Genomic DNA, 27,240 nt, shown 5'->3' on the forward strand with positions numbered 1-27,240 from the left:
CTTTATGCAGATACCATTCCTCCGGGGCTGCAGAACACACAGGAGGAGGAGAATTGTAACAGCATAGAAGTAGAGGATAACATACGGAAGTCTTTAAGGGATGGTTTTCAGTCCCGAAAAACTCAGCTAGGAGTAGTACTTGGCTTGGAGGAGGTAGTTCCTGACAGTATCATCCTCGGTGACCCAGAGGACTCAGAATCTCATGCCTCCTCAAAGTTACGCTGCATGGACTCCTGGCTTCGTGGTATCAAGGAGAGGAATAACTACTGGTTGGCAACTCTTCTTGATTGCAAAGTTGCAGCGTTCATCCTGCCTTTAAAGAGGGAGAAGAGGATGAAACTTCTTCAGGACACCTTGAAGAAAAATTTGTGTAACACCATTCCAGACACTGGGAGGTTACCATTTCCTGGACAATGTGTTTCTGAGGCTTCGTTCAGTCAAAAGAAGAGCAATGGAGAGGGCGGCCGGCTGAACGATGCCTTTAAACAACTCTTTAGTCCTCAGTGCCCAGGGCTGGTAGTTTAAGCACCCATCGGCAGTGTCTGCATTATATGGTGCAGGATTATCTAGGGGCAAGAGCAGACTTGGAGACCTTTCCAACTGAGGATCCACTGGGTTACTGGGTCTTGAGGATGGATCACTGGCCAGAACTTGCTCAATGTGCAATCAAGCTACTGGCCTGTTCTGCATTCAGCATGCTTTCCGAACGGACATTCAGTGCTGCTGGATGTTTTGTCTGCGTCTGTTCACAGACTCTGTTGATGATGACATTTATCAAAATAAATCAGTCCTGGATCAACAGCAGCTATCAAGCCCCTGATGCTGATGTAACTGATTACATTTGTTAAGGATCTGGGATCCCTTGAAGACTGCCTATGCTGCCTATCCTATTCCTGAATCCTGATTATGCTAGCTTCCAACAATGTTTTTGGATTAGGGCACCACCAACACCCAAGGGCCAATCTTTCTGCACCTCTTTGACAAGTGCATCAAATTTAAATTTTTTACAATTTTTTTCCTAATTTTTAACAGCAGGGCCCATTCCTGTGCCCAGCAAGTGTAACTGTGAGGGGATACAGTGTTCAGGCAGCACCAACACCCAAGGCCCAATATTTTCGCACCTGTGTGACAGGTGCATATCATTTCAGTTTTTTAGAGCAGTGCCAATTCCTGCACTCATCAAGAGTAACTGTAAGGGGTTACAGTGCAGAGGCACCAACATCCAAGGCCCATTTTTTCAACACACTGTGTGACAGGTGCATATAATTTAAATTTTTAGAGCAAGGTCAAATCCTGCACTCATCAAGAATAAGTCTGAATTGTTAGGGTATGAAGCCACCACCAACTGTTTGCCTGACAAACACCCCACAATGCACTGTGCTCTCACAGTGCACAGTTGTTTAACGGTGACAAGGGCCTCTTACCCACAATCCTTGCCTGGTGGTTGTGAGGGTCTGCAGGCGGGGGGGGGGTCATTAGCATCAGGGTACCCCTTTGACCACTTGCCCTTCTGAGGATTTACCCCCCTTCCTGACCAGGCCATTTTTTGCGTTACGGCACTGCGTTACTTTAACTGACAATTGCGTGTTCATGCAACTCTGCACCTAAATGAAATTTGTCTTTTTTTTTTCCCCACGAATTGAGCTTTCCTTAGTTGGATTTGATTGCCTGTGCGGTTTTTATTTTTTGCACTATAAAAAAAAAAGACCACCAATTTTGAGAAAAAAAGAATATTTTTTTTTACTTTTTGGTATTAAACATGTCCAGTAAAAAAATTTAAAGTCAAATTTTGTCAAAAATGTACGCCAAAATGTATTTTGCTACATGTCTTTGCTAAAAAAAAAAAATCCTAATCCGCGTTAATTAATTGGTTTATGTGAACGTTATAGCATTTACAAATGGCGGTATAGATACTGGAAATTTTTTGTTTACTAATAATGGCGGCAATCAGCGACTTATAGCGGGACTGCGGCGGGCATTCTGACACTGGGGGGAACTGACTTGGTGTCACTGACATCCCCAGTGACACCACTACAGTGATCAGTGCTAAAAAAAAATCACTGACACTGTATTAATGGCACTGGGCACTAAGGGGTTAACATGGGGGCCGATCAAAGGGTTAATTGTGTGCAGGGAGTGTTTTACATAGGGGGCAGTGTGTGTGGGCTTCACTGTAAGCATACTGCTCTGGATGGCTGTGCTGTGCACAGCCATCTAGAGCAGTGTGCCCGAGCTGACAGGGAGGAGGACTGTTAGTAAACAAAGCAGTCCTCTTCCCCGTTTAAGATGCTCGGTAATCACTGGGTGCTGGTGGGTAAGCACGGCAAGGGATACATTAAAAGAAGGGGCTTAGAAAAGGGTGGAATTGGCAGTTTTGGCCCAAATTGCTCCTCCCTTTCTTATCTCAAGCCATTAAAATATATATATAAAATAAGCATCTTAACCAACAACTGATCATCAACTATAAATACCATGAGTACAGAGGCAGTTAATGCACGTAGTTTAAATGGCAAACATTGCTGCCATATGAAAGCAAGATACTTTGGTAAAAATAGCATTTAGCTCAAAAGCAATTAGATAAATACTACACACTGGAAACTGGACAATTACTGGATCTGTTGACATTACCGATAAAAGATCTTACAGATAATCAACTTAAATAAAATATCTTCTTACCCAAAACCGCCATCATAAAAGTAATGCATTGCCCACTTGCACCTGCATGTACCTGCACAAAGCTTCTTAAGTATCCCATGGGGAACTGAAGTGTGGGATAGTCTCATATGAAAGTATTAACCATTGCTGAGAAAGCTACCCCCTTCAACCTCTTGAAAATCCCAACTGGGTCTTCGAGGAACCATTTGGAAATAATGGGGTGGCACTTGCCCTTAATCTGTCTGCAAAAGAGTTTCAGGCCTCCTGGAACGTTCAAGAAGCTGTATAATGTTTTGTGCAGGCACTTGCTGGTAGAAGGATCTGTGTTCACCCATCAACTGTGGCTCTTAAAGTTCTTCCTCGCTGTATATTTATTTGTTTACGTTATATGTAATAAAAAGAGAGTTTAGAGACTTTGTAGTGAAAGACTCTAGAAGTGGAAACTCAATGCGGAAGCCCTGAAGAGGTATAGGAGGTCAATATACACTGCTCAAAAAAGTAAAGGAACACTTAAGGCGGCCATAAATTTCCAATTTTCTTGCTTAATTATCGTCCAATAAAAAAAAATCGGCCGATATTCGTACTGTTAGTTAGTGAAAAATGTTGGCCGTTTTTCTTAGTTTTAAGAGATTTTGAAAATCGTCCAAGGTGGAAAATCCTGGGACGATTTGTTAGATCGGCCGATTTTCGCGGTAATTTATGGTCAAATCGGCCATTCTTCTGGCCGATTTGACAATAAATTGACTATGAAGAAAAAGAAGAAATAGATTTGGCAGGAGAAGAAGAAATAGAATATCAAGAAGAAGAATAGAAGAAAAGAGGAGAAGATGAAATAGATTTTGCAGAAGAAGACGGAGAAGAAAAAAAGTTGCAACATTGTATCTATTTGTATGCATTTCAGATACAGATGTTTCTATTCAAGTACAAATAGATACAATGTTGTTTCTCTTCTTCTTCTGCATAATCTATTTCTTCTGTCAAATATAATAGTGGGTCTCTATGCAGGGACACCGCTATTATATTAATTGACGGCCGTAGACTGGACTAAAACCCGCCGACTTTTTTTTTAATTAGTGGCAACGTCGGCCGTCTGAACGACCGATTTACGACTTTTAAGAGAAAAAAAAAAACGTCCGATTGTCCCCACGTCTATAGCCTGCTTTAGAAAACACATCAGATCTCAATGATCTGATACTGATATGGATTGGGTAATGTATTAGCAATGTAAGGATGGCCCATCGTTTGATGGAAATTAAAATTATCAACCTACAGAGGACTGAATTCAAAGACATCCCAAAAATCAAAGTAAAAAAATAATACAGCAGGCTAGTCCATTTTGCTGAAATTTCATTGCAGCAACTCAAAATGGTACTCAGTAGTTTGTATGGCCCCCACGTGCTTGTATGCATGCCTGACAACGTCAGGGCATGCTCCTAGTGAGACGATGGGTGGTGTCCTGGGCTATTTCCTCCCAGATCCAGACTAGGACATCACTGAGCTCTTGGAAAGTCTGAGGTGCAACCTGGCAGCGTCGGATGAGCTGAATCATGAAATCCCAGAGGTGTTCTATTGGAGTTAAGTCAAGCGAGCGTGGGGGCCATTCAATGGTATCAATTCCTTCATCCTCCAGGAACTGCCTGCATACTCTCATTACATGAAGCCAGGCATTGTTGTGCACCAGGAGGAACCCAGGACCCACTGCACCAGTGAAGGAACTGACAATGGGTCGAAGGATTTCATCCAGATACCTAATGGCAGTCAGGGTGCCATTGTCTAGCCTGTAGAAGTCTGTGCGTCCCTCCAAGGATATGCCTCCCCAAACCATCACTGATCCACCACCAAAACGGTCATGCTGAATGATGTTACAGGCAGCACAACATTCTCCACGGCTTCTCCAGTCCCTTTCACATCTGTCACATGTGCTCAGGGTGAACTTGCTCTCATCTGTGAAAAGCACAGGATGCCAATGGAGGACCTGCTAATTCTTGTGTTCAATGGCAAGTGCCAATTGAGCACTATGGTGCTGGGCAGGGAGCACAGGGCCCACTAGAGGACGTGGGGCCCTCAGGCCACCCTCATGAAGTCTGTTTCTGATTGTTTGGTCAGAAACATTCACACCAGTGGCCTGCAGGAGGTCATTTTGTAGGGCTCTGGCAGGGCTCATCCTGTTCCTCCTTGCACAAAGGAGCAGATACCGGTCGTGCTGATGGGTTAAGGACCTTCTATGGCCCTGTCCAGCTCTCCTAGAGTAACTGCCTGTCTCTTGGAATCTCCTCCATGCTCTTGAGACTGTGCTGGTAGACACAACAAACCTTCTAGCAATGGCACGTATTTACGTGCCATGCTGGAGGATTTAGATTGCCTGTGCAACCTCTGTAGGGTCCGGGTATCGCCTCATGCTACCAGTAGTGACAATGACCCTAACCAAGTGCAAAACTAATGAAAAACAGTCAGAAAAGATGAGTAGGGAAAAAAATGTCAGTGACCTCCACTTGTAAAACCATTCCTGTTTTGGGGGTCGTCTTATAGTTGCCCATCTAGTGCACCTGTTGTTAATTTCATTAATGGCAAAGCAGCAGAAACTGATTAACAACCCCCTCTGCTACTTAACTGACCAGATCAATATCTCAGGAGTTTCATTGACTTCATGCTATACTCTGATTAAAAAGTGTTCCTTTAATTTTTTTGAGCAATGTATTTTAGGAGGAAATACCTAATAAATTAAGAAAAATCACAGTGGGCAGTGACCCATAGTAACCAATCAGACATCAGTAATTTCTTCACAACTCAAACTAATAAAAAAGGAATCTGCTAGACTACCATTTTACTGCACCACTCTTTGTTGTGTCTCATACATTACGCCCAATATTCTTTTACTTACCTAATTCCTCAGTATACCCAGTCAGCTTCCCCAGTAAGTGCTCCCCATCTTCTTTAGTTCCATAAATCTGAAAATCATATCTAACACCACGCTGAAATGAGACTGAGAACAGAACAGAGAGTTATAAACCTTTATGACTTTGTCAGCCACACTCTGAATATCAAGATTCGGTTAACCCTAATGACTGGCATTCATTTTTTAAGAATAGGGATTTAAAGCTCAGTTGAAGACTATATCTGTGACTGGTTTTTGCTAGATAATGCCCTAAAACACCTTTTTAATGAAAATGCTTTTTTCAGTGCTCTGTGCTGGCAGAGCTGAGTAATAGCCACACCCCTCAGTACAAGAGTCCTCGAAGAAATATGTATCACAGGGAAGGGAAAGGAAGGTGTCTGACCAGCTCTGTTACTTTCTATCGATCTATCCATTCAGTCGTATCTGACCCTTGGCGATTGCATGGACCGTCACTTGTAAATGACTTTTTCCATGAATTTTCTTAGCAATTATTTTTACAGGGTAGGTTGCCAGTAGAGATGAGCGAATTATTCAAAAATTCGATTCAGCTGATTCGCCGAATTTGCGGAATAAATTCAATTCGATGCGAATTTATTCGCTGCGAATTTAACTTATTAAAAGGGTTTCTAGGCTTCAGAGAGCCTTTATATTAGTGCAGAACACTGTACCTTTAATTTAAATGCCCTTGGAGTCTGCTGGGGAAGAGAAATAATACTGTCAGTATGACATGCAGATGAGTGCCGTCGATCTTAGAATCACCGCACACTTCACTCATTTGGGCAGTCACGGGGCACGACGAAGAAGATGAAGAAGAAGATGATGAAGAAGAAGATGATGAAGAAGAAGAAGATGATGAAGAAGAAGAAGAAGATGAGGATGAAGAAGAAGAAGATGAGGATGAAGAAGAAGGATAAGAAGAAGGATAAGAAGAAGAAGAAGGATAAGAAGAAGAAGAAGGATAAGAAGAAGAAGATGAGGATGAAGAAGAAGAAGAAGATGAGGATGAAGAAGAAGATGAGGATGAAGAAGAAGAAGAAGGATAAGAAGAAGATAAGGAAGATGAGGATGAGGATGAAGAAGGATAAGAAGAAGAAGAAAAAGAAGGATAAGAAGAAGAAGAAGAAGAGGAGGAAGATGAGGATGAAGAAGAAGAAGAAGGAGAAGAAGGATAAGAAGAAGCAGAAGAAGAGGGATAAGAAGAAGATGAGGATGAAGAAGAAGATGAGGATGAAGAAGAAGATGATGAGGATGAGGATAAAGAAGAAGAAGAAGGATAAGAAGTATGACATGCAGATGAGTGCCGTCGATCTTAGAATCACCGCACACTTCACTCATTTGGGCAGTCACGGGGCACGACGAAGAAGATGAAGAAGAAGATGAAGATGAAGATGAAGAAGAAAAGATGATGATGAAGAAGAAGAAGATGATGATGATGAAGAAGATGATGAAGAAGAAGATGATGAAGAAGAAGATGATGAAGAAGAAGATGATGAAGAAGAAGAAGAAGATGATGAAGAAGAAGATGATGAAGAAGAAGATGATGAAGAAGAAGAAGAAGAGGATGAAGAAGAAGAAGAAGAGGATGAAGAAGAAGAAGAAGAGGATGAAGAAGAAGATGATGAGGATGAAGAAGAAGAAGGATAAGAAGAAGAAGATGAGGATGAAGAAGAAGATGATGAGGATGAAGAAGAAGAAGAAGATGAGGATGAAGAAGAAGAGGATGAGGATGATGAAGAAGATGAGGATGAGGATGAAGAAGGAGGAGAAGGAGAAGAAGAAGATGAGGATGAAGAAGAAGAAGGATAAGAAGAAGAAGAAGAAGGATAAGAAGAAGAGGAGGAGGATGAGGATGAAGAAGGAGAAGAAGAAGGATAAGAAGAAGAAGGATAAGAAGAAGAAGAAGAAGAAGAAGATGAGGATGAAGAAGATGAGGATGAAGAAGAAGAGGATGAGGATGAAGAAGAAGATGAGGATGAGGATGAAGAAGAAGGAGGAGAAGGAGAAGAAGAAGATGAGGATGAAGAAGAAGAAGGATAAGAAGAAGAAGAAGAAGGATAAGAAGAAGAGGAGGAGGATGAGGATGAAGAAGGAGAAGAAGAAGGATAAGAAGAAGAAGAAGAAGGATAAGAAGAAGAAGAAGAAGAAGAAGATGAGGATGAAGAAGATGAGGATGAAGAAGAAGAGGATGAGGATGAGGATGAGGATGAAGGAGAAGGAGAAGAAGAAGATGAGGATGAAGAAGAAGATGAGGATGAAGAAGAAGAAGGATAAGAAGAAGAAGGATAAGAAGAAGAAGAGGAGGAGGATGAGGATGAAGAAGAAGGAGAAGAAGAAGCAGCAGCAGAAGAAGGATAAGAAGAAGAAGAAGAAGATGAGGATGAAGAAGAAGAAGAAGAAGATGAGGATGAAGAAGAAGAAGAAGAAGATGAGGATGAAGAAGAAGAAGAAGAGGATGAGGATGAAGAAGAAGATGAGGATGAAGGAGAAGGAGAAGAAGAAGATGAGGATGAAGAAGAAGATGAGGGTGAAGAAGAAGAAGGATAAGAAGAAGAAGGATAAGAAGAAGAGGAGGAGGATGAGGATGAAGAAGGAGAAGAAGAAGGATAAGAAGAAGCAGCAGAAGAAGAAGGATAAGAAGAAGATGAGGATGAAGAAGAAGAAGATGAGGATGAAGAAGAAGAAGATGAGGATGAAGAAGAAGAAGGATGAAGAAGAAGATGATGAAGAAGAAGATGATGAGGATGAAGAAGAAGATGATGAGGATGAAGAAGAAGAAGGATAAGAAGAAGAAGAAGAAGGATAAGAAGAAGAAGGATAAGAAGAAGAAGGATAAGAAGAAGAAGAAGAAGGATAAGAAGAAGAAGGATAAGAAGAAGGAGGAGAAGGAGAAGAAGGATAAGAAGAAGAAGAAGAAGAAGGAGGATAAGAAGAAGAAGTAGGATGAAAATAAGAAGAATTCCAGTACAGCAAAAAGTGTATCTGCAGAGAGCTCCGCTATTTCTGACAGTTCTCTGACAGTTCCTTCACATTGACAGCGGTTGAAACATTGTATCTATTTGTTTCCGAATAAAAACATCTGTATCCTAAATGGAAACAAATAGATACAATGTTTCAACCGCTGTAAATGTGAAGGAACTGTCAGAGAACTGTCAGAAATAGCGGAGCTCTCTGCAGGGACACTTTTTGCCGGCTGTAGAAGGGATGAAAATCGGCCGATCGGGAAAAATTTGATTCGTGCATCCGAAGTTTGCTAATTTTCGGATTCGGTGCGAATCGAATTTTTCCTAATATTCGAAACGAATTCCACTTCGCCAAGTTCGATTCACTCATCTCTAGTTGCCAGGTCTTTTCCCAACCCCTACAATGCAGGAAATCCTGCATGGCCAGGGATGAAGCTAGGACAATTTAGACAGGAGCTAAATAACCTACCAGCATGTCTTTGGAGTGTGGGAGGAAACAGGAGTACCCAGAGGAAACCCACGCAAGCACAGGGAGAACATGCAAACTCCATGCAGGAGGCACCATGGTCGGGAATCGAACCCATGACCCATTTACTACACGGCAGACGTGCTAACCACTAAGCCACTGTGCCGCCCTTCTGTTACTTTACAGAGTGCCAATTAGACTGCAGAGTTATATTTAGACACCATAAACAACTGCTGTAACAGGAAAGTTGAGTTCAGATCAGGGGCGGACTGACAACTCATGGGGCCCCCGGGCAATAGGGGATCATGGGGCCCCTATGTCCTTGCCAAAACTCAAAAAAAAAGGTACCAGGGGCATCTCATGGGGCCCCCTACTGACCCCGGGCCCTCGGGCAGTGCCCGAGTTTCCAAATGGTCAGTCCGCCCCTGGTTCAGATAATCAGAATTCAAGTTGTTAGTATGATGTCTATTTCTGTTTCAATTGAGCTTTAATGGCTTGAGTATATTTAATTTCTTACCGGAACGAATTACATCTCTGTGGATGCCAGAATTATACTTCTTCCATTGAAGATCACAGTGTGAAGACCTGGGAGAGTTACACCACTCTACTACATATCCACGCACAGAAGGGACTGGTCTCCACATTACATTGATCTCCCCATCTCTGCCATGTGTCTGCTCTGTGTTCACTTCATTGCCTACAAGAGGAGCACAAGGACACCCATTATATGGTAAAACATATAGAAAATAACTAGCTCCTAGCTGACTAGATGGAGGTAAAACTGCACCCCAAACTTTTCCAATGTATGTCTCCACGCACACTGGCATAAAAAATGCTGCTTCTGGAGGAGTTTAGCATTTTGCATGTAGAAGAAGCTCAACGTTATCCTATGTGTCCCTGCATATTAGAGACACATTTTAAACGCAGAGTTTAGAGGCAGAATAAAACCCTTCTCTTTTACGTTTTTGAGAGGAGTTTTCTGGCTGGAAAAAAAAAGCTGAATGTTCCTAAACTCCTGTACAAAAATTTTCTATAGGGGATTTTTTTCTGCCAATGGAACTGGGGTTTTTTTTTAAGCGCAGTGTGCATGGAGCCTACCAGTGAATCCAGAACAATAGTGTAACAATCTGAATGCATGTAAAGTTTTCATCCTTGGCTACCATCAAGAAAAATCTTGAACAGGCTCCCAGGAAATGTTTGGCTAACTCTTTATTGTCCTCCTTGGATAGAACTTAAATAAGTTGATGCTGTAGGACAAACCCTAGGATGGAGTTCATCTCATTTCTACTATCTAGTGTTTGGGCAACTTGAGTGAAAATGGATCTCTTGATGGCCTTGAGGTTCCTTATAAAAGGATGAGTAGTCTTAGTTACGGTAGACAAGTTAAAAAAAAAATTGGAATGATACTTTTTTGTGTATGCCTCATAACTCAAAGATTTTACTTCTTTTTTTCTTTCAAAGTAAGCTAGCACAATTTTCCTTCTAATACAGTACGCACCCTTTAATTTAACGCAAACCTTTCTCTTGGATAAAGTATTTAGAAAAGAGACTTTGTCAAAAAAAGGAAATGTGACTCCACGTCTTCACTCTCTTGCAGTGATTTCCAGCATTTCTAGGTGAGTCAGATAGGGTGCCCCCTTCAGGCACTGTGGTCCCACCCATTGGTCTCTATGCTACTACAGGACACAGTAATAACTAGACGTGTGTTTCTTATCATTTATTCGTTCAGGCAAAAATATGATTTTCAGAGATTCAAATATATATGAATCTCTGAGTGGACATAATAACGAATGTCAATAAATCTGAAAAAAAGTTATAACGAAATTAACTAATGTATTTGTTTCATTCGGATGATGTCACATGATGCAATAGTAGTTCAGGCCCATGGGGAAATGAATTAAATTTTCAAATTTGTTTGATAATTGAAATTCTGATAAGGAATGGATCTAAATTTCATTCCATTTGTTAATTCGGTTACACTTGATGCCAGCTGATATTGTCCAGTCAGCTAGTGTCATTTCTCTTGGTGAGTTGGACTAGTGTCTGAAAATATCAAATACTATCGATTCAAATCCATCCAATTTGATAATAATATATTGAATATATAGCAGTCTTACAGAAAAACTGCAACATTTTTCGAATCCACCTGGACCAATGAATATGAAACAAATGCCAAAAATACAAAACAAATTCCCAAAAAGTAATTGGCTAAACATAACGAATATGATGAAACGACATTCTGCAAAGAGCGAATGCATCCAAAACCAAATGAAACCAAAATTTCCAGTGTGTACATGTCTAGTAGTAACATAGCAGCGGGCAGGTGAAACTACAGACCACAGCAGGGGACAAACTATCCAACATGACCGAAAGTACTGGAAATGAGTGACCATCCCTTTGATATGTACAGCTGTAAAACAGTTATTGTTGACTAAACTGATACATATTAAGACTGAAACATTTGGTCTGGTCATTTAGTGGTTAACCACTTCCTGTCCAGCCCATGTACATAAATGGCTGCCGGAGGCGGTGGATGTTTCTAAATGTCCCCCAGCATCCATTGCCTGTGCACACTCCCTGGGAGCGCGCAGCACTGCGATCGGTGTCCGCTGTTTCCGGAGGACACAGCAGACCACTGTTCGCTGTACGGGACCTCTGTGTGAGGTCCCTATTTATGTGATCACTGATTGGCCAATCAGTGATCACATGAGAAATGATTGCTTTTACAGCCTTTATGGGTGTAAAAGCAATCAATGTAAAAAAAGAAAAAAAAAATCTTCATCACCTCCCACAAGTAGTACAGTGTTACTATGGTGACACTGTACTGCTAGGGTGACAGTATGTTTAAAACATAACAAAACATAAATAATAATATATAAAAAAATTAAAATGTAAAAAAAAGTTTTGAAAAATTATAATTTTTGATTATAAACTAATTTGGGTTATTTTTTACTGAAAAGATAGATGAATACATTTTGGTCAAGATTTCTGAAGAAAAATTATTTGTTTGCAAAATTTTATAAGAAAAACACTTTTTGTTTTTCAAAATTTTTGGACTTTTTCATTTATATAGCAAAAAAATAAAAATCCCAGTGGTAAAAAATAACACCAAAATAAAGTTTTATCTGTCTCAAAAAAATGCTAAGAAATTCATATGGATACAGTGTTGCATGACCGCGCAATTGTCATTCAAAGTGTGATAGCGCTGAAAGCTGAACATTGGCCTGGACAGGAAGGGGGTAAAAGTGTCCAGACATAAAGTGGTTAAAAATGATTTCCAAGTATGGTATATTTTTACATAGTTATATTGGTTCAGCTGGGATCAATGGATGTACAATATATATATATCATACATGGACAAGGCCCCTGGAAGCTGGAAATCACTGAAGTGGATATAACTGCTCTGCCTCTCCACCTCATCCAATCAGAGAATGCTTTGCAATCATTGAGAAAATGCAAAGAAATCTCTGGCACCTGTTCTGATCATCCAACCTCCTGTGTTCAGAATGCAGCAGGGCGGCTGCTTGGCACAAGAATCGGAAGCTAGTGGAGATCACTGGAGTAGTGGGGAAAAAAGTTGAAGTCCAAGTATGGATATTTTATACATAGTTACATTAGTATAGCTTGGACCAGTGTAACTATGCATATACCATGCCTGACCAATCTCCCTGGAAGCTGGAAATCAGTGAAGCAGATACCACTACTCCAGTTATTTCCACTAGCTTCCGGGTCATGTGCCGAGAAACTGCTGTGCTCCATTCTGAACACAGGAGGTAGGCCGCTCAGTACAAGCGCCATTCAGAGAACGCATACCATTGGATGTGGAGAATTAATTTGGTCCTATAGATAAAGCAATGCCTTCTGCTTACATCAATAGAAAGGATTCAAGCTTTCTGAAAACTTATCATTAATAATAAACTGTTAGTGCAAATAACAGTAAGCATTGTTACTGCACTTCCTCTGGAGTAATAAGGACTTACCACTCCCGCTGGTTCCTGGGACTTTTATCTCGGCAGCTGGAGACACACCAGCCCCATTCTCTGCAGTGATGCAGATGGCATGAGCTTGTCTTCCAAGGTTCATACTGTAACTGTTCTGCTGAGCTGACACTCTAGTTTTGTTGGCTAGGATATTGCCATCTATTGGCCACCATTCAATATTATAGTGAGAAATTCGTCCATTGGCACTGAAACCTGGAGGATGCTAAAAACATAAATCAAGTTACAAAATTAACCAAAGCAAACTGGATCTGAAACACATGGCCTTCATGCTAGTCAAACACAGATCAGAAAGAGATCTAAGACTCAATTCACAAAGCACGTAACTAAAGATCATGCAGCCCCATAGAAAAATGTTGATTGGAATCCACTGCAGCCTCTCTCTGCGGCAACTGGCAGTGCCAAGTGTGATAATACAATTCATAGATCTTGACAAAGTGAAGTTGATTTACTAAAAGTGGAGAGTGCAAAATCTGGTGCAGCTATGCATGGTAGCCAATCAGCTTCTAACTTCAGCTTGTTCAATTAAGCTTTGACAAAAATGTGGAAGGTGATTGGTTTCTATGCAGAGATGCACCAGATTTTCCACTTTTTGAACTCTCCAGTGTTAGTAAATCATCCCCATTATGACTAGATCAAGGACAGGCAGCAGCAGAGCTCTGAGCATAGTTGGTACACAACTAGAGAACAGTGCTGAGCATTGAAGTTGTCAGGGAATTGAGGTGCAGTAATGCATGGAATTCCATACACTGTAATGCTTGTGCTGTGTGTACATGCGTGCACCGTTGGCATTCTTGGTTGCCAGGTTTCTGCTTCCTAATGTCCTTGGTTGCTAGGATGCAGGCAGCTCTTGCCGCCTAACATCCTTGGTTGCCAGGATGTGGACAGTTCTTGTTGCCAGCGTCTTTTGCAGGCAGGCAGCTCCTAGCAATTAGGGTCAAGATGTAAACATCCATATTCTGTAATCACACATTGCTGGTTTTCACATGTCATTCCTAGGCAGTGGTGGTGACCAATAGAATACAATTGCTGGATGCATGTAAACATTAGCACAGATGGTTACATGCATCCAATATAAAATACAGTCCATACACTAGATCCTTGAGTGCAGATGTTTCTATTATCGAGTTGTGCGCAGTTACGGGACTGAGACCACTGAATTTAATACAGCTATATTCAGATAATTAATATAATGTATTACAGACCTGAATGTAGTATTTTCTGAACCCTTGTACATGAGCCGTTATACTTGATTTTCCAGCTAACTACTCTTTCATTAGTAGCTCACCAGTCCTTTTCAGCATTTCAGGTCTCGGGGTCTTGGCCTAGGCATTTGCTGCAATTACTCCATAAGGCTCATTTACTAAAACTGCAGAGTGAAAAATCTGGTGCAGCTCTGCACAGAATCCAATCAGCTTCCAGGTTTTATTGTCAAAGCTTAATTGAACAAGCTGAAGTTAGAAGCTGATTGGCTGCCATGTACAGCTGCAACAGATTTTGCACTCTGCAGTTTTAGTAAATGTTATCCCTGTATCTCTAATACAAACGTCTTTGGGGGTAGTGCTACATTAGACTACACTACATTAGTGCTAGATTACATTACACTACCCCCTTGGGGTTGCTGATGAATTTGGGTCCCCTATAGTCCTGCACAGCCAGTCAATTAGCATTTTCCACTCAACTTTCATACACAGACAGAAATCAGGCCTTGAGCGTTGGTTTAGTTGTTCTATTGAGGGGATTAAACTTGGATAGGGTAAGGGGTGTATAGGATGCCCAAGGGAACTGAAATCTGAGGACAACTTCCTGAACTATTCACAGTGTCTTCTCTCCAACACACACTCTCTGTTGGAGTGCTAGATAGCAGTTTCAGTTGTACTACCCCAGACTCTAGATGAACTCCTCTTCACCAAGGAATCTGAAGGTTTTCTTCCTGAGCAGGGGATCTGGCTCCTGTTCTCTTAAATAAGGTGCACAGTCACTAGCAGAGAGCTAATCTGGTTTCACACCGGAGTGCTCCTTCCCCTATCCGCCCAGGGGGTGTAGATGTACTCATTCAGATCCTCTTCTGTACAGCTTGTGGAATGACTGCTGCTACCTGGCCTATCAGCTGTGCTGCTCTTTCTCTACCATACAGGTAATCCTCTCTTAGGGGACCGGCTAGTCCTGAGGTTTTCTTATTTCCAGCTCCAGGCTTGCAAGCAGGCCCCATCCCACCTGGCAGCCTTCTTCCTCCAGCCTCACATCTTCCTGACTTTTATTCCTCTCCCACCACCACACTCCAACTCCCCCCACTGAGCAGACTCTAACACCCTTTAACCACTTCCCGACCGGCCGTTGTATATAAACTGCAGGGTCGGGTGGCAGTTTATAAACGGCCTCCCCGCACCCTGCTTGTGCGCGCTCCCCGGGAGCGCGCAGCACCGTGATCCGGCGCCCGTTGTGTCCTCCGGACACAGTGAAACACTGATCGTCGGACGGGACCTCCGTACGAGGTCTCGATCATGTGATCGCTGATTGGCCAATCAGTGATCACATGCAAAGTAGTAAGCAAGATTTCACTTCTGACATTGCTTACTACGTGTGAAATCTGTGAATGATCACAGAGGTCACATGGTACAAGGCTATTCACAACAGCCTTGTACCATGTGACAAGCTGTGACCAATCACAACTCACTCAGTAGTTCTCAATGGCTGCAAGAATGCAGACAGAGAGAAAGCGAAATGATTGCTTTTACATCCTATATGGGTGTAAAGCAATCAGTGTTAAAAAAAAAAAAAATCTTCATCACCTCCCAAAAGTAGTACAGTGTCACCATGGTGACACTGTACTGCTAGGGTGACAGTATGTAAAAAAAATAAAATAAATAATAATAATAAATAATGATATAAAAATGTTTAAAAATTATAATTTTTGGTTATAAACTAATTTGGCTTTTTTTTTTTTTACTAAAAAGATAACGTAATAAATTTTGGCCAAGATTTATGATGAAATATTATTTATTTGCAAAATTTTATAAGAAAAACACTTTTTTTTCAAAGCTGAAAACTGCCCTGGTCAGGAAGGGGGTAAAAGTGTCCGGACTGGAAGTGGTTAAGGAAGTCCAGCCCCTTGCCAAGCCTCCTGTTGGGGATTGGCTGAGGTCCCTCAAAGGTACAGCCTACCACTCTTCAGATCCACCCACTGCCTTGAAGGCCCTCATCCAAAAGCCTCAGAGCAGGGGGAAATTCCAGAGGGGCTGGCCTGCAGAGTCTCTCAGCCCTAACCACATTTTGACCCCTCTGGCTATCACACCAGAGCTGCTAACCAGCTCCTGACTAACCATTAGGGTCTAGCTCCCTCTAGCTGCACTAGGAGGATGCTATACCAATGATGAGGTTTTCTAGCTGGATTTCCCTGTCCTGCAGTCTCATTGCTTCTGGTGCATTCTCAATACACCGCGTTCCAAATTATTATGCAAATTCTATTTAAGTGTCATAAAGATTGTTTTTGTTTTTCAGTTTAACTCATGGATGGCATTGTGTGTCAGGGCTCTTTTGATCACTGAAAACAATCTCGGACACCTGTGATAATTAGATTGGCCGGTGAGCCCAATTTAAGGAAAAACTACTAAAGGAGGGTGTTCCACATTATTAAGCAGAGCACCATTTTCAAGCAATATGGGGAAGAAAAAGGATCTCTCTGCTGCCGAAAAGAGTGAAATAGTTCAATGCCTTGGACGAGGTATGAAAACATTAGATATTTCACGAAAACTTAAGCGTGATCATCGCACTATTAAGAGATTTGAGGCTGATTCAGAGCACAGACGGGTTCGTGCAGATAAAGGCACATTGAGGAAGATTTCTGCCAGATCCATGTATCAGATCAAGAGAGCAGCTGCTAAAATACCATTACATAGTAGCAAACAGATATTTGAAGCTGCTGGTGCCTCTGGAGTCCCACGAACATCAAGGTGTAGACTCCTCCAGAGTCTTGCAACTGTGCATAAACCTTCTATTCGGCCACCACTAACCAATGTTCACAAGCAGAAACGGCTGCATTGGGCAGAAAAATACATGAAGACTAATTTTCAAACAGTCCTGTTCACTGATGAGTGCAATCCTGGATGGTCCAGATGGATGGAGTAGTGGATGGTTGGTGGATGGCCACCCTGTTCCAACAAGGCTGCGACGTCAGCAAGGCAGTGGTGGAGTCATGTTTTGGGCCGGAATCATGGGAACAGAGCGGGTCGGCCCCTTTAGAGCCCCCCCGAAGGTGTAAAGATGACCTCTGAAAAGTATGTGGAGTTTGACTGACCACTTTCTTCCCTGGTACAGAAGGAAGAACTATGCTTTCCGTAATAAAATAATCTTCATGCATGACAATGCACCATCTCATGCTGCAAAGAATACCTCTGCAACAATGGCTGCTATGGGGATAAAAGGAGAGAAAGTCATGGTGTGGCCTCCATCCTCCCCTGACCTCAATCCTATTGAGAACCTTTGGAGCATTCTCAAGCAAAAGATCTATGAGGGTGGGAGGCAGTTTACATCCAAACAGCAGCTCTGGGAGGCTATTCTGACATCTTGCAAACAAATTCAAGCAGAAACTGTCCAAAAACTCACACGTTCAATGGATGCAAGACTTGTGAAGCTGCTATCAAATAAGGGGTCCTATGTTACAATGTAACGTGACCTGATAAAATGTTTAAAAAGTTAAAATGTTGTTAAAAGTTTTGATTGAAATAGCTTTTGATTTTAGTAAATATGCTGCAAACACAACAAATTACAATTTTCAGTTCTTTACAGCCTATAAAGTGTTTTGAAACTTACTGTGCATAATAATTTGGAACAGTGCATTGTAAGTGTTTTATGTTTAACAAAAATACTGTTATCATTAGGAGGTTTGTTCAGTAAAATGTGAATTGTACTCTTAATAGTTGATAACATGAGAATTATGCTGACTGTTATTTACATCAATTATTTAGGTAAATGAGAAAAATATAATTTGCATAATAATTTGGAACACGGTGTAAAGGTAAGTTGAAGTAAATAAAACCCACAGCAGGAAAAATGAGACTCCCATAGAGGCCCCTCTTCTCTCCCTAAACATGTTTTTGTCTTCCCTTTTTTACTTACTAATGTGCAATGCTGTATTATTTCCTGGTACTGTATGAATAATGGACATGAATACTAGTGCATGCAGCAGGTGGGCAGAGCTGGGAACACAGGCCCATAGAAATCAATGCTTCATCTGTTTTCTTCTACCCAAACTGAGATATATCTGAGAGGATGAAGTCCCAAAGTACTTACTTTCCAGTAAACCATCACATTTTGCCCATTTTCATTGTGATGAATTTCTCTCCAAACATTAAGTGGAGCTGACGGTGCTATACAAATAAAAAAAATGGGAGAAATCTTAAATGAGAGTGATATGTACACATTTTATCAGTACAAGTCATTATAAGGCAATGTTCCCACCGGTATTGGTAAGAGCCATGGGTATAGACTATTATGTTCATATGTCCTCTTACTGCAGAGACCAGTGATGATGCATAGAGTGAGCTCTCACTACATTTAGAATGCTGGCGCTCACCATCACCAACCAATCTCATGAGTGTGCATTTTACCAGTCCTGATTTGGAGAACTTGCAAGCAGAAACGATTTTAGAAGAAACTTACTATATTAAAGGTGTTCTGTATATCATCATTGTGTTGAGTAGGGAACCATCTATTGTGTTCTCACTGCAACTGCACCTGTTTTTTTTATTCCCATCAACAAGAACAGGAAGTGTCTCATGTTTGTTAAGAATAAAGATTTCCCATAAGCCACTGTAGCCATTTCAGCTTCAAGAAGAACACCAGTGAAGGTCTCCATTCTCCCTTTGCTACACATATGCCTGTATGTTCTTTCATTGTGTTTGTTAAAGTCACATACATAGCTAGATCACATTCCAATGTATTCAATGTGATTTGTAGGTAGCTGTTTGTAACTAATATGTTCATTGTACGCATTTGTGAGAGATATGTATACAAGCATATTGTAATTTCAGCTTATATGATTGCATTTCAATTTTAAAGAACTATTCACACAAGTACATTCATTATTGGAATGAAACACAATGCTGCTTCTGTCAGTTTTGTTAGCTTGCTGTTGGCTGGTATAAGGACAGTACAAAAGATGGCTTCCCTTCCTCCTTGCAAGATTCTTTAGAATATATACTGAGCTGAGAGTGCCTCGGTGTACATTCTCAAACTGCGACTGTGGCAGGATGAATGAACTCCTGTGGCCTGACCAATCAATATGGCCAAAGACCCCAAACTTGGAAGAAGCTAGGAAAAAGATGTTATTGGCAAGGGAGCTTGCTTACATCACATTGCTGGAGGGTGAGTTAGTATTGATGGGTTTAGTTACATTTTAAGAACAAACAATCCAATTTAATATTATTTCTGATTTGGCCTCTATGGGCTCCTACAATTTATATGTTAAATCTTGCCTTAATAAAGTAGTACAATGTGCAAAACTTTTTTTTTATTTTGGATAAAGTAAGGAAGGGTTAAAACCCCTGTCAAATTACCCATACCAAACAAGAAGTGAGAGGAAATCCCTGCAAATTAAGGGAAACTCCTATGGTCACCAGAAATAGTGTCCCCATTGGACGTTTTCCCTTCTACTACTTTTCTGAGGACAACCGAAAAATGTAGATTTTCTTTTACTTATTTTTTTCAATAATAATGGTAAACAGGACAAATAGAGAAGGTGAATCTCCCTAATGGGGGCACAGACAGCAATAAAAATGTAATAGGTGTTCTAATCCCTCTCCACTCTATCCAAAACTAAAAAAAAAAAAAAAGTTTTGCCTTTAGTTATATTTTAAAGCCCAACTACAAGTATTTTTTAATTCCTTTCCCTCCCTCCAGTGTCAAAATAGATAGCAGTACTCATCCTCTCCATGCTGTAATGCTGCACTCCATTTCCTCTTACAGTCCCAGGTGCTGGACCTCTTTTGAGCCCTGGGGGCATATAACCAAGTCACCTTGGATGCCGCCCTTGTCCATACAAAGTGCTTCTCTAAGCATCATAGAGAACCTATCCACTGCCACCACAGGAAGAAGAGGAGGATGGAGGGACTTCACATGGTTGGAAGGCAGACAGTACCAAAAATATATGTATACTAAAAAAATGCAAGGCATATGCTCCTGGTCCAGGGGGGTTGGATTTTTTATTTTGGTATTGGGTTTTTAAGAGACTGGATCATTCAATAGGGCATATACCAGTATTACCAAATACCATTTTATATGTATCTAAAAAGATGCCTTTATTGGCATTAATAACAAAATGATGTTCTGAGCTCCATTATGCCACAAACAGGCTGGGCTGAAGATCACAGTATCTTTGGGTACCAGGTGTATTATGTGTTTTCCTTTCATTAGAGACTGCAAAAATCTGTCTAGGTGTTGAGGAAATATGGCTGCCTCAAATGTATTTATAAAATTCAAACAATACAAAAAATATTTTTTTGGACTGACGCAGTGATGTACACTTTGAAGAACCAAGAACAACCTGGAATCTACATTTTTGGCTTTTTTTACAGAGACTGTTTTGCATCTTTCCACCTCAACACTATTCAATGTGAATGTTAAAGATGCTCAGAAAGAATTCAAAGACATCTGAAAAGCAAACTGAATGCACCTGAAGGCAAGCAGAATTTGCCCACCTACACAAACCTTTAAACTTTTTTTTCCTGTTTGTTTAACTATATAGGTGGATGTTACTATCTTAAGGCTCATTCTCTATATAAGTCAAAGAGAACTCAGAAGCAGCTTGAAGCAACTCAAAGTCAAAGCAATTTAGACATCAGGCAGTCGCCTGCATTTGACTTGCTTGATGATCAAGCCCATCCTTTTATAATGTGTAATTATATACATTGTCTTCAAATTCCCATAGCTTGTTGGCATACCGGCTTCCTGTGTCTGGATTACAAGAGCGTCACTCCAGTTGCTCCACCCGGCCAATGATGACTCCGACATGCAGCGCACTCTCAGCTCATACCGAGTAAATGGCTGCAATCGGGTGAGACTGACACTGTACATCTCCAGTGAAGTTTTCCCTTTCATCATCACATTTACCTGCAAGGGGAAAAAAAAACTGACAATCATGTTTAAAGAAACAATAAACATTAGTACATCCAAAACTGGCATTCCTATTTTGTGTAGCTGAATCGCCCACTTGGTGGTACTTGTGTCTGCCAGGGGACTGAACATGACTTCCTATCTCCACACAAATGCCTTGGCCTAATTTTGAGATAATCCACAAAGAACCTGACAATTCTTCTGCAGTCAGACTCCATTCCAAGGTTTCTCAACCAGGGTACCATGGAAGCCTAAGGTTCCTCCAGAGATTGATGGGCATTCCTTGATCAATGAGCAATTGCTGCCACTCAGATAAGTTCCCACTGACACCATTGATCTTTTTAGCTGTCTGTAAGGAGGGAATTCTTCCCAATGACCATCATGCTAACGCAACCTTTCTCAACCTTTTTACCCCTGAGGAAACCTTGAAATCATCTTTAGGTAACTTGAGGAACCCCTGATAAAACCAATTCAGGATCAGTGAGAAAATGCACCTACATTGGTGGCCAAAAAGATGAAAGCCCCACTTTACTGCGGTGGTCTGAATTCCTCCCTTACAGACAGCTAAATCATTATCATTGATTGGTATCATTACATTGACTCATTGTCATGTCACATTGGCTCTGGAACTATGCAGGCACCATCAAATGGGAGGTAAAATAGCCATAGCGTAGCAACCACTGGAGAATACCTGGCTGAGAATAGCTGCACTAATGTATCATCAGTTGTCAATGTAGTAATTTTTACCGGGGGTACCCTGAGATGAGAAAGTTATTTCAACAGTTGCTCTGTATTGAAAATGCTGCTCTGTGCTGGAATTCTCAACACTAAAATCCCAAGCAAATGTAAAGGATAAGTTCAACTTAAAAAAAAATGCACATCTTTTACAGGTAAGAAATGTGCAGATCGCAGGTGCAATGGAGGGCTCTTGCAGACTGTCAGTGTAGCTGACTGCTCATACTTTGTACAGGCAGGCAGTTACTGCTGTCACGAAGACTCAATGAACTACCTAGTGAGCTCAATAACGACCTGGTAGTTCATTGAGAATTACATGCCGACAGCCGCAAAGCCTGTCGGTTCATGTAGTTCACCCATTTGCAGAGCTCTATATGTGTCTTTTTTAAATTGTGACAGCAGGCTCAGGGTGAAGATCCCCGGCCTGTTGTCAAAGTGTGGGGGAAAGGGGAGCCGGGGCAGCTGCAGCAGTATTACATGTCACACCCTGAATACGGGTGTAACGTAATAAAATGTGAACTTATCCTTTAAGTAAAGCTGGTACCTGAAGGGATTATAAACCTTTAGGCTACATTGACTTCTTCAGTGCTGTCTGTTTAATTTGTCTATTAAATGTGTCTATTAAAAATAATCAGAAATTAATTTAAATGTGAAAAGAATTGCCATCCTATAAAATATATATTATATTGCCAAAAGTATTGGGACACCTGCCTTTACATGCACATGAACTTTAATGGCATCCCAGTCTAAGTCCGTAGGGTTCAATATTGGGTTGGCCCACCCTTTGCAGATATAACAGCTTTAACTCTTCTGGGAAGACTGTCCACAAGGTTTAGGAGGGTGTCTATGGGAATGTTTGACCATTCTTCCAGAAGAGCATTTGTGAGGTCAGGCACTGATGTCGGATGAGAAGGCCTGGCTCACAGTCTCTGCTTTTAATATATACAGTTGCAAGAAAAAGTATGTGAACCCCTTGGGATTACGTGGAGTTTTGCATGAATTGGGCATAAAATGTGCTCTGAACGTCATCTAAGTCACAACAATAGAAGAACACAGTCTGCTGAACACAATACTACACAAACATTAGATGTTGCCATGGTTTAATTGCACATAACATGTAAACATTCACAGTGCAGGGAGGAAAAAGTATGTGAACCTTTGGACTTAATAACTGGTTGACCCTCCTTTGGCAGCAATAACCTCCACCAAACGTTTCCTGTAGTTGCAGATCAGACCTGCACAACGATCTGGAGTCATTTTGGACCACTCCTCTTCACAAAACTGTTTCAGTGTAGCAATATTCTTGGGATGTCTGGTGTGAATCGCTCTCTTAAGGTCATGCCACAGCATTTCAATCGGGTTGAGGTCAGGACTCTGACTGGGCCACTCCAGAAGGCTTATTCTGTGCTGTTGCAGCCATTGTTTTGTTGAATTACTTGTATGCTTTGGGTCATTGTCCTGTTGTATCACCCATCCTCTGCGGAGCTTCAGTTGGCGGACAGATGGTCGTACGTTTTCCTGCAAAATGTCTTGATAAACTCTGGAATTCATTTTCCCATCAATGACAACAATCCGTCCAGGCCCTGAGGCAGCAAATCAGCCCCAAACCATGATGCTCCCTCTGCCATGTTTTACAGTGGGGATGAGGTTTTGATGTTGGTGTGCTGTGCCTTTTTTTCTCCACACATAGTGTTGTGTGTTCTTCCCAAACAACTCAATCTTGGTTTCAACTGTCCACAGTATATTTTGCCAGTAGTGCTGTGGAACATCCAGGTGCTCTTTTGCAAACTTCAAACGTGCTGCAATATTCTTTTTGGACAGCAATGGCTTCCTCCGTGGTGTCCTCCCATGTACTCCATTCTTGTTTAATGCTTTCCTTATTGTAGATGTATCAACAAAAATGTTAGCATGTGCCAGAGATTTCTGTAGGTCTTTAGCTGACACTCTGGGATTCTTTTTTACCTCATGCAGCATTCTGCGCTGTGATCTTGCAGTCATTTTTACAGGACGACCGCGCCTAGAGAGAGTGGACACATGAACATCAAGGCTTTTGGAGATACTTTGGTAACCCTTTCCAGCTTCATGCAAGTCAACAATTCTCGATCGTAGGTCTTCTGAGAGCTCTTTTCTGCGAGGCATGGTTCACATCAGACAGTGCTTCTTGAAACCAGTAAACCCAAAACAGGTGTGTGTTTTTTAAGGGCAGGACAGCTGTCAGCAACACATCCAATATCATCACACTGATTGGAGTCAAGGTTGGCTCACTCCTGGCTCCAATTAGCTCTGGGAGAAGTCATTAAGCTAGGGCCTCACATACTTTTTCCTCCCTGCACTGTGAATGTTTACATGTTATGTGCAATTAAACCATGGCAACATCTAATGTTTGTGTAGTATTATGTTCAGCAGACTGTGTTCTTCTATTGTTGTTACTTAGATGACGTTCAGAGCACATTTTATGCCCAATTCATGCAAAACTCCACGTAATCCCAAGGGGTTCACATACTTTTTCTTGCAACTGTATATATCCAATCACATGGCAGCAACTCAATGCATTGAGGAATCTAGACATGGTGAAGACGATTCAAACCGAGCATCAGAATGGGGAAGAATTTAAGTGAATTTGAACGTGGCATGGTTGTTGATGCTAGACGGGCTGGTCTGAGTATTTAAAAAACTGCTGATATACTGGGATTTTGAAACACAATCATCTCTAGGGTTTACAGGGAATAGTCCGCAAAGGAGAAAATATCCAGTGAGCTGAAGTTGTGTGGGAGAAAATGATTTGTTGATGTCAGAGGAGAATGGGCAGACTGGTTTGAGATGATAGAAAGACAACAGCACTCAGATAATCACTCTTTTCAACCAAAGTATGCAGAATACCATCTCTGAAAGCACAACATATTGAACCTTGAAGCAGATGGGCTACAGCAACAGAAGACCACACCAGGTGCCACTCTTGTCAGCTAAGAACAGCAAACGGAGGCTACAGTTCGCACAGGATAACCAAATTGGCCAATAGAAGATTGGAAAATGTTGCCTGGTCTGATGAGTCTTAATTTCAACTGCGACATTCAGATGGTAGGGTCATGATTTGGCGTAAACATAAAAGCATGGATCCATCCTGCCTTGTATCAATGGTTCAGGCTGGTGGTGTGATGCTGTGGGAGATATTTTCTTGGCACACTGTTGGCCCCTTAGTACCAATTGAGCATCGTTTAAACGCCATGGCCTACCTGAGTATTGTTGCTGACCATGTCCATCCCTTCTTGGCAGGTCCACCACTGGTGCCCTGTGCGTTTCACAGATGAGAGCAGGTTATGCTGCCTGTAACAACATGACTGTTTTGGTGGTGGGTAAGTGATGGTCTGGGGAGTCATATCCATGGAGGGACGCACAGACTTCTACAGGCTAGACAATGGCACCCTGACTGCCATTAGGTATCGGGATGAAATCCTTGGACCCATTGTCAGACCCTACGCTGGAGCAGTGGGCCTGGGTTCCTCCTGGTGCATGACAATGCCTGGCCTCATGTGGCGAGAGTATGCAGGCAGTTCCTGGAGGATGAAGGAATTGATACTATTGAATGGTCCCCACGCTCACCTGACCTAAATCCAATAGAACACCTCTGGGATATCATGTTTTGGTCCATCTGACATCGCCAGGTTGCACCTCAGGCTGTCCAGGAGCTCAGTGATGCCCTGGTCCAGATCTGGGAGGAAATACCCCAGGACTCCATCCGTCGTCTCATTAGGAGCATGCCCCAACGGTGTCAGGCATGCATACAAGCACATGGGGGCCATACAAACTACTGAGGACCATTTTGAGTTGCTGCAATGAAATTTCAGCAAAATGGACTAGCCTGCTACATCATTTTTTCACTATGATTTTCGGGGTGTCTTTGAATTCAGTCCTCTGTATGTTGATAATTTTCATTTCCATCAAACGATGGGGCATCCTTATCTTCCGAACACATTACCCAGTCCATATCAGTATAGATATCCAGCATGAGATTTTTCCCCATTGAGATCTGATGTGTTTTCAAAGTGTTCCTTTCATTTTTTTGAGCAGTGTATATATACTGTATACATACACTGGCCTGTTTCCATCGTATTTGTAAATCTCTTCTGTTGGGAGAATAAGAATTATAATTTGTCTCCAGAGAACCGTGTGTCATATCTGGAGGATTCCAACAGCAGATGTGTCCTATATCTATGATTTTAGTTGCTGATGCATTCCAGAACTCTCATGGGATACTATCCAGAGACATTTTAAGGATTTAATGCAGCACTCAGCAGTACCATACAATGTTACAGGCTCCCCTCTTTGAACAAATGGGAAAGGTCTGCTGTATGGCTTTCTTCATTACTGCAAGATTACAAGGTTGGCTTTGATCTTTTTGAATGTATAAACTAGCATTCAATATCCTATATTTTTAATGGATCAAAGCATTGCATAGAATATACCAAGTGGACCCAGTCTGTGGTTTTCAAATACCTCCATTGGGGGGCAAACAGACCGAGTTGGAAATGTGTGTCACTTTTGCAGTAGTTGTTTTCTTATTCTGGGTCACAATCCTGCGCAATGTCCTTTTGTCTCTTTCGGTCAGCTGACCATGTGGACCGCGCTTATCAGATGATGTTTTCCTGGAAGCTGTATCTGCCATCATAACCTTTGATACTGGACCTTGTGACACAGGAAATAAATTGTCAACTTCAGTCACGGAGGCACCAGCTAAGCCGCACCAACAATTTGCTCTCTTTGAAGCTCAGTACGCTCTGACATGACTCCATAATACTAGCAGCGCACGCATTGAATGACGAAAGTGAGGCTTCCCACCTGTTAGCTAGGTGTCTCATCACATAGCAGAAGCAAAAGGATGTTACATCACTTCCGCTTTCATCACAAAACATGTCATCACTTTCACACCTGCAAATCATGTAGTGTTTCCATTTTTGTGACTAACCCCTGTATTTGAGTATAAGGCAGGCCGTACATTAAGCAATTTTCTTTGTTGTGACCACAGGTTGCAGGAAAGAAGATTTCTATGTTCTATCTACAGTCAGTGTTGTTGGGGGAATCCCTGCCTCAGTGCTATTGTATTCTGCCGGCGGGGAGCCTTCTCTGCTGGCAGAACACACTGATAACTGTTGGCGGCTATAACCACTGGCAGTGACTGCATGCAAAAAATCCAACAGGCCTGTTGTACTTAAGTCGATCGATGCATCGACTTCAGTACAACCAATCTGGCCATAGCTGGATCAAATCTAGCCAGTCCCTGCTGAAACAGCTGAGATTTGATCCATCTATGGCCGACTTAAGTGTACATACAGAAGAAAATATATATTTGTGATATTGTAGTCAACTCTAGTTTATTGGCAACTGATAAGATTGTAAGATCTTCCATTCAGGGTAAACAAA

The 27,240-nt window shown here is 41.6% G+C and overlaps 1 protein-coding gene across 1 annotated transcript in view; it reads right to left on the reverse strand.

Annotated features, from left to right (window-relative positions):
• OSMR (oncostatin M receptor) overlaps positions 1-27,240 on the reverse strand; it is a 116,182-nt gene that overhangs the window by 27,175 nt on the left and 61,767 nt on the right. The window contains exons 9-13 of the mRNA XM_089687827.1: positions 20,916-21,084; positions 18,268-18,344; positions 12,958-13,180; positions 9,495-9,674; positions 5,537-5,638 (exon numbers count right to left, since the gene is read on the reverse strand). Of these exons, the coding sequence (XP_089543953.1) occupies positions 5,537-5,638; positions 9,495-9,674; positions 12,958-13,180; positions 18,268-18,344; positions 20,916-21,084 (751 nt within the window). The remainder of the gene's footprint in view (positions 1-5,536; positions 5,639-9,494; positions 9,675-12,957; positions 13,181-18,267; positions 18,345-20,915; positions 21,085-27,240) is intronic.

This window comes from Staurois parvus, unplaced genomic scaffold (assembly GCF_062004578.1).
Source record: "Staurois parvus isolate SC_StPar_1 unplaced genomic scaffold, SC_StPar_1.0 ptg000438l, whole genome shotgun sequence".
Classification (NCBI taxonomy): domain Eukaryota; kingdom Metazoa; phylum Chordata; class Amphibia; order Anura; family Ranidae; genus Staurois; species Staurois parvus.